Source organism: Pygoscelis adeliae, unplaced genomic scaffold (assembly GCF_000699105.1).
Source record: "Pygoscelis adeliae isolate BGI_AS28 unplaced genomic scaffold, ASM69910v1 Scaffold141, whole genome shotgun sequence".
NCBI classification, from domain to species: Eukaryota; Metazoa; Chordata; class Aves; order Sphenisciformes; family Spheniscidae; genus Pygoscelis; species Pygoscelis adeliae.
This window is the reverse complement of record NW_008824231.1, coordinates 1,895,702-1,904,545: the sequence shown is the minus strand read 5'-3', so window position 1 is coordinate 1,904,545 and position 8,844 is coordinate 1,895,702. Positions and strand designations below refer to the sequence as shown.

The window sequence follows — 8,844 nt, the reverse complement described above, 5'->3', positions numbered from 1 at the left end:
CTGAGATGCTCACTGTTCTTATGGTCTGGTAACTTGTGCACTGTGTTACTGGGTAGTAAGTCACTGGCACCAAATCACACAAGCCACCATATAACCACTGGATGGGAAATTCCAACACGAGCACGGTTTAAATCAATGCCCTATAAACTTTGGATAATATTACTTAGACCCTGAAGCACTCAGGCCTCCGAGGAAGCTGTAAAACACACTTCCGGGGGGTTTATAATGGGGCGGACTCGCTATTTTCCATGCAGACATGTAATCAAATTACTCACTCACAAACGGACCAAGGAGTTTGTGGACAGCTCAGTAATTATTTGTGACAGCTTCAGAAACAGAGAAAGGCAACAGTGCCGTTGCATCTGTGATGGATGTTTGAAATCACCATCTTTGTGTACAGCCTTCGATGCTGTAAATGGATCCTGAAAAATCCAGCTGAGCATTACAGTAATTGTAATTCTATTGGTTTCTATAGAAATAGGATTACCCTAACAGCCAATAAATCAATTTCCTCCTGGAACACTAATGCAATGAGAAGGGGCACCATTTCACCGTTATTTATAGAGCAAACAGCTTTTACACAATTTGCAATACCTATCAGAGTTTTATAGAGTTCATGAGATTTTTCAAGCATGTTGCTGCATACAACCATCTCTGGCAATAAATTACAGAGGAAAATGGGGAGGGGGAACCCACAAAGTAATGCAAAATATTTACCACCAGATGGCACGCTGGTACAGGTGCCGCCGTTCTGGCAGGGATGCCTCTCGCAGGCATCGGGGTAGAGGACGCAGCCAAGCTTTAATTCGGTCAGGCCAACCACTTCTGCAAAGCTGCTGCGCTTGTTTTGGAGCGGCAGCTCGTTGTTATTTAGGACAACCGAATCCAGGCAGCCCTGAAAGCCACTCAAGACCTGCGTTGTTCTCTTGTCAGTCAGGCTGCGGACGTTATCCACTTGGACCTGGGCACCGAAGTAGATGGAGCTATCTGTGCTGAGAGTCTGGAAATAGAGGGGGGCTTTGCGGCGCTCCACGTAGCTGTCGTCCAGGGACAAGCTTGTGAAATTGCGATTCAGCTCCAGGAAGACTGAATGCCAGCTTCCATCATTAACTGCCCTGCCAGAAATTCCCAGGATTCCCGGGCCACTTCCGCAGTCCAACTGGAACCACAGTTTGCCATCGACAATCTGCGGGAGGAAAACAGAAATCAAAGCACTTCAGGCACTCAGCCGTCTCGTAATATGGTCTCACGGAGAATCTGGAAACACAGAGGACTTCTAGACAAGTCTCTACACAATGTTAAAGCTGCTCTCCTGCATGACACTAAAATAGCAAAAAGCTGTGCCTTTATCATCAGAAAAAAACCCAAGGTGATAAATATCAGCTTACTTAGAATTTACCCAAAGCCAGTTACTGCAGGCAAACTGAAAATATAGAAAAAACATAGATGCAGAACACACGCTGGGATAACGATATGTCTCACTGAACAGGGCATGGACCGGAGGACCCATGTTCTGCTCTTGGCTCTGCTGCTGAGCAGTCGTGTCTCTCTAAGCAAGTCCTGCCATCCGCCCCTGCACTGTGATTCTGCTCCCGGTGGTTGATTCTACCAAAAGGGCAGTCAGGACAAGGGACCACCTCTGAGTGTTTGAGAGAGGCTTGTGGCAAAGTCAATGGCCACTGCTTTCAGCTGGGGATGTTAGGTGCTCTGCTCATGCACACATCCTGTTCCTCTGTAACCTTTTGGAGCATCTCAGCAAGGTGTGGATTTGTCCCTAAGTGTCATGAGTTCAGTTTCTCTAAGTACAACAGTAAGATTCTGGTTGCCAAAAGTCAGTTATTTTTTCCAAGGATGCTACACTACCTGCTCTGTGTATACCTCACAGATGACCTAAGATGGCTCTTACTTTTCTTTCTTTCTTTCCTCATGTTTATGCTAGGATCATGGCTTTAGAGGGATTGTTAGGATTTCTCACTCTCCCTCCTGTCCCTCATCCATCTGAAGTCCTCATAAAGGGAAAATCTGTGCTAGCCTGCTGGGGCAGGCAAAGTGCAGAGTGAGGGAATAGGTATGAAGTGCCGCTTTGCTGATTAGCAGTTTACCCAAAGATTTTAGGTTTCTCTAACAGATGGCAGATAAGTTTAAAATAGCTGACAAGGCTGGAAATAATTTCTTATGACACATTAATTGGATTCAAGCTCTCAGAAAGCTCTTGCAATTATTTTACCTTTATGTCATGCTCTAGGAAGTATTTATTTCTGCAAACCCCATCGCAAGACAGTTCTGTCCCATTATTTATCTCCCTGAAAAGTTCAGGCGCTGTGTCCTTTTTCATCCTTCCCTGCAGCACACACTGTACTCTCACTGGTTTATCCATAACACAACCCTACTGCTCTCCCCCAGCCACAGCTGTCAATGCAAGAACCCCCCCAGAGCTTTGGTGGCTTGCTAAACTGGCATGGTTAATGCAGATGTAAGAATGCTGCATTGTGTCCATCTGTCTTTGGCCGTATCTGGCATGAATAGTCATTTAAAACTATGTTAGCTAGAGGCATCCCTTGGCACATGTCTGAACTGGTGCTCAAACTCTTTTCTGCCAGGCTCTCTGATGTGCTTGAAGGCAAATGGGATACTGTTAATCTATAGGAGCAGACTGTGCTGTCTTGTCATTACCAGCATTTTCTTGTCCTTGGAGGTTCACAAAACCTGGAGACAAGCTAAGGGTAAAATCCTGAGTTCTGATGATCTCTGGACTTCCTTCTCCTTTCCAGACCTCAGTCACTTGACCAGCTGAATTTGAACGGGGCTGTAACCTCAAGCCAAGTCACACTGGGCAATTGGGGTACTCTGCAATCGCTTGGATGGTGTGGACCTAGAGAAGCTAAGCATGTGACAAGCTCCCTAGACTTGCCAGCTACCTACTTACCTACTTACTCTGCATGGGGCATTAGAGGGATAGAATCATAGAATCATAGAATCATTAAGGTTGGAAGAGACCTCCAAGATCATCGAGTCCAACCATCAACCCAACACCACCATGCCCACTAAACCATGTCCCTAAGCGCCTCATCTACACGTCTTTTAAATCCCCCCAAGGATGGTGACTCAACCACTTCCCTGGGCAGCCTCTTCCAATGTTTAACCACTCTTTCAGTAAAGAAATTTTTCCTTATGTCCAATCTAAACCTCCCCTGGTGCAACCTCTCGTCCTATCGCTAGTTACTTGGGAGAAGAGACTGACACCCACCTCACTACAACCTCCTTTCAGGTAGCTGTAGAGAGCGATGAGGTCTCCCCTCAGCCTCCTTTTCTCCAGGCTAAACAACCTCAGCTCCCTCAGCCGCTCCTCATAAGACTTCTTCTCCAGACCCCTCACCAGCCTCGTTGCCCTTCTCTGGACACGCTCCAACATCTCAATGTCCTTCTTGTAGTGAGGGGCCCAAAACTGAACACAGTATTTGAGGTGCGGCCTCACCAGTGCCGAGTACAGGGGCACGATCACTTCCCTGCTCCTGCTGGCCACACTATTTCTGATACAGATACACATGTAGAAGGAGCCAGAAGAGCAAGAATTAGCCCCTGTTATGGGCAGCTGGCTATTTTGAAGTCCTTGACCTGTAGGATGTAATAAAACTGAGAAGAAATGAGATCTATGACTGTAATACAACATGATCGAAGGATGGATGTTGCTTAGTACTCCTACAGCTGAATCAAAAAAGGCTAATGGATGTATAGAAAAATACGTCTGGATCACTTTTCATTAAAAAATCTTTTCTTACGGGACTCAAAACTCAGCTGTAAACTGTTTCTGTAGATTGAAATTGGGCCTATTAAAGCATTTGCTCAGGAGGAATCTCGGTAAACAAGATGCCCTGATAAACTGAGCTGGTTTTTCTCCAGTGATGGAGCAATATTTTCTTTTCTCCCTGTGCAACAAAATAGTCCACAAACCTTGAAGCTGCTGCTCAGAAAGTATGGTCTGGCTCAACAGGAATACAAATCAAACAGAAAAATACATGCCAACATATTACACTTTGAAAAACAGCCATCATCGGATAAGCAGTTAACTTGCTTCTTATTCAAAAGGCTTTTTCCTACGGAAACTGTTCTACTGATTGTGCATAATATACATATACCTCCCCTAAGACTACTTATACCCTGAAGGACCTACTGCCTGCATGTCTATTACCCTTACTCACAGAACATGCTTTTCCAATTATCTTTATAAATACAACACCACATATGAGCACCTGGGATAAATATTACACCATTTGTATATGGGAAACGATGATCTAAAAGATTTGCCATTAAAATATGTTTTATACATCTTTCTAATCCACTTTTACTTCTTTTTACCAGCAGATGATCTGACATACACAGTAAATATATATTGTCTGAAAGGCTATGTTTCCTTCCTTTTATTAAAAAAGCACTAGTAACCTCCACCTTAGGCTAGAGTGAAAGATGGAAAGGATGGTTCAACGCTTACAGTACTAGCCTAAGATGTGATAGATATGCATGGCAATCCACACACTGCAACACTCTTCCTCTGGGATCTCAAGCAAGTCATTAGTTTCAGGTCTCCGTCAGTAAAAGAGGGATAACGTCATTTCCCTACCTCACACCACTGCTTTACAGACACATACATTAAAGACTGTGACGTGCCCTGATACCCCTAGCAATGGGACCATAAAAATACTTTCATTAATCAGATGGTCACAGGCCTTGCTGTAGTGGGACAGGGAGGAAATATTTGTCCCCTGATGGCCCTGTGCCTCTAGGAGGAGGAGGAAGAGCAGGAAGAGCCTGCGAGGAGCGGGGGCTGCAAAGGGCTCCTGTCCTGCCTATTTAGCAGCTAGGCTGGCTGGGCAGGGAGGAGAAGGATCCTCCACTCAACAGGGCAAAACGATGCCTCCACTCCTAAGCATGGAGAATTCAACCATGCATCTTTGATTCAGCAATTAATCCCTGGTGTCCCCATTATTCCCCGTAGCCGCCCTGATGTCAGGGACACTGTTCAATCCTCAAACAGGGCTCTTTGATAATAGCCTGAACCTTAGTACCAAGAAAAGCTGAACTTCAAGTTAATTTCTTATGAAATGAGGTACGTTCAAACAAATAGTATGGAAATCCAGTGAAAGGCCAATGCTGTTGTCCAGGCTCAGCAGTTATCCAGACAATAACATCAGTGGGATGACTGGTCTGACCGAGGGTTGGTAGCATCAGACTCTCAGTTCAGGACTGAATGTGTGGCACTGCTTTTTTCTCCATCTGTATGATGTAACACAGCAGAGAGCTTGAGTTACTCCATCTCACAGCAGAGATGCAAACTCTGCAACCCCTTGCCAATGCAGCCCACAGTGCCAGCAGAGACCCGCCGCACCAAGGTGAAAGCAGAGAGACACTGCTTCATCCTAGCTGGGCAGAAAATTCCCACCAAGCTTCCATCTCTCAGAGCTTTCTGGGCTTAGTTACGGTATCTCTCATTATAACTACTAGGACAGGGAGGTTAATGCATACTTAAGCATGTATGCTCCTACAGACACAAAATTCCTCACCTGTATAAAATGGGCAAAGAAGTACAAAGAACAGACAAGGCTCCAAAAGCTGATGCAATCTGTTACATTTCAACAGTTTCATTCAATGAGCAAAATGGAGCCAAACACATACTGTAAATTATTTTGGAATATTAGCCTGGCTAAGACATTTGGCTAACATCCATATTTGTGTATCAACATAGGTAATAAAACGATCAAATGGTTCTTCTGAGACCACCTTAGGCTCATACAGTCCGTCTGCAGTCACACACCATGGATACAGCATGCTGCCTACTAATCTATCTGGGGAAATATTTCGTTAGCCGAATTACATTTCAGGTTCGTTTGTGTAAAACGGTATATTTAATTAAAACATTACTCGTTTCAACTCTAGCCATAACTGGGATCATATCCAAGCTTCAGTCTTATCCAGCATAAGCCATGTAGCAGTAATGCATTAAAATGTATAATATACACTTAACTAAACCATGCAAAGTTTCACATTAACTGCCTGGATGGAAGACCATATGCTTGTCTTTTACCATTTAACAGCTATATTTTTGGCATGATGGGAAAGTCTTTCTTTACCTATTTTTAATCCTTTAGATTTCACAAAACAAGTTGAATCTCCATTATATTCCTTGAAGAAAAAGAAATGTTATGGAATTCTCTTCTGCAATGGCCTCGTAATGCTTTAAATTGTTAAATCTTACTTTTCGCAGATAGATGCTACGTAGGAAAAAGGAAATGGTGATACCGTTTTTGGCACACGTAATCTTTTCAAAGGAAAAAAAAAAGGCCATCTCATTTTGCTTCAATTGTCTTAAAAGCAAGAGCGCGCAATGAAAAAAATGGTCAACCTCTCAAAAGCGATGGATGAGTTGCTTTATTAGAAACAGCTGAATAAATAACACCCTTATTATATTGTATCAACACAGTGTAGCTGGTAGGCTTTCAGCAAAGTAGTAGACAAGCAGTTTGCTCTATGGAATTTATTATTCATCGAAGAAGGACACCGTGTTATGATTATGGAATATTTCCATCCCTGGAGTTATCACAAATATATGAGCTCCCAAAATTAAGCTGGTCATTTAAACACTGAAAACCATATTGCAGCATTAATTTTTAAATAGACTGCAATGGGGGAGACTTGCTTCAAAAAATTCAATGTCACTATATGCCCCAACAGTGGTGGTGTTTTCTGCCTGTTCTCCCACGGGCTCGTACTATGTGGTTGGTCTAAATTTCTTCTACCTCTGCCTTTGTTTGGAGCTCAGTGTTGGTGCTGGGCCCTCTGGTGCTAATCCAGCAGATACTTAAGTACATGCTTAAAATTAAGGTATGTGAGTAGTTCCAATTGCCTTCAAATACAGGAAGTTAAGCAAGTGATTAAGTGCTTTGCTGGAGTGATGCCAGAGTGCTCAAAAGAGCACAGGATCCCATCCTTTATCCTCTATTTGGAAAGCTTCTCCTCATGTTTAATTTAATTGAAAGCAATGCTCAAATGATAACAACTTCACATTTATAGACCTCTAATTAATCTACTTAACGGCCTCATTTCTGAGCGCTTCCCTATCTCACAACATACATACCTGGTTAAAAAAAAACAAAACTAAAAAGGCCTTACCTCTGGTTTACAAATGAAAAAACATATGCTTAGAAAGTCTAAGGCTAAGTTGCTTGAAAGCATCTCAGTTAGGGATTCACAAAGTACAGTTTATGGGTCAGCTGCCATCCCTGAAGAGACCTGCTATGGCTACATCCCTTGAGCATAATGCCATTCGTCTGCCATAGAGCACTTTTGTGAGTCTAATGTTCCTCTGCTAAATGACCTTCACAAACAAAATTAGCAATTCCTGATCTTTTAAGTGATGCCATTTCTTCAAAAACCATGCTGAATGTAATGCTTTACTTTTCTTTAAGCCCTATGCTTATAGAAGCCAACGGCTAGACCTGGGAAAAGGATGTACCACTGCAACAGCAAATCCTGCCCTACCTAAAAGCTGAGCATGAGGCTCTGGGAAGGGAATTCCCTGTGTCCTTCCCTGCCCGATGCATGGGAGAAAGTGGAGCCTTTGCGTCCACAACACCGCATAGAAGACCCTGGACCTTTCTCATCAGACATGTGAAGCAGCAGCTACGTCTGAAGCTCTCTGCTAAGTGCTGCATGAGATGGGTTCAGAGCTGGAAATCCTTTCCTAGAGCTAGGAAGCAAAAAAGAGCATGACCTGGAGGTTGGCCTCTGAGATGGGAGCAGAATAGCCACAGCTCTTGTCACTGCTCCTTCAAGTGTTATTTTTTCCTCCTAGTATCTTTCAAAGCAAAATGGTTAGGTGATTGTGTGACTGAAAACACAGAATTCCTACCCCACAACTAAAGACTCTACCCAGGTGACTGCAATAAGGAACACTCACTTATTTTTTGTAATAGCATGAGTTTTCCTCTTTTGGCAGCAAAACCTCCCAGCTTCAGCTGGAGATTTCCACTCAGCTGCCTATGATCTGACCTGCTGGACTCTTTAATCATGATAGTATTATACACTAAACTCTAACAAAATAAATTATCCTGTCATCATTCTAACTCCATTTCAGTCTGCCTCTGTATCATCTCCTATTGTTTTCAAGTGGCACCTTTCACCAGGGCCATTTGGTTTTTTCCAAGCATTTTTCAAAACTACAAAATTGCAAACGTTCCCTACTGATATATGCTAAAAGCAACCACGATGAAGACTTCAAAGGTGGTCTTCAAGCCTGCAGTCTTGTTTTGGTTTTTTGAACAAAAAAGTATACTGAAAAGTTCAAACTGTGCATTTCTACACGTCTCAAAGCAGAGCTTAATTGTCTTGTACAAATCTGACCAACGCTGAGAGTCCCCAGTGAATGACAGACAGTACTCCTGCTCATGAAATAGTTCAGGCTAACAGCTATAGAATTATTTGTTGCCATTAATAACTCATCTAGACATTTTAACATTACCTAAGCATTCATCCAAAAGAACTCTAAAGATTGCAAATACAGACACAAGAGGCTCTGTGCCATTTCTCCCACTGCTCAGACATGGCCGAGTTACAAAAGTCAATGTCTTCATCTTGTACCTTAGAGGCTCTAACAGAAGTACTATACATGCAGGCTTTTGGATGAGCCTAGCACACCCTTTCCATCCAGCAGATATTTGCCATTCCACAGAAACCCAACAAAGAACGAAAATGCATGGAGAGGTTACCAATTAAATATTGATTCGATAGCAATCTCCAGCTACCCCATGCCTCTCTCAACAAATAATCTTAATTCACAGAGTGCAGGAATCT

At 43.1% G+C, this 8,844-nt stretch overlaps 1 protein-coding gene across 1 annotated transcript in view; it reads right to left on the bottom strand.

Moving 5' to 3' along the window:
• The window catches only part of FAT3 (FAT atypical cadherin 3), a 365,482-nt gene that overhangs the window by 20,353 nt on the left and 336,285 nt on the right, over nucleotides 1-8,844 (bottom strand). The window contains exon 23 of the mRNA XM_009334867.1: nucleotides 718-1,186. Coding sequence (XP_009333142.1) covers nucleotides 718-1,186 — 469 coding nt within the window. The remainder of the gene's footprint in view (nucleotides 1-717; nucleotides 1,187-8,844) is intronic.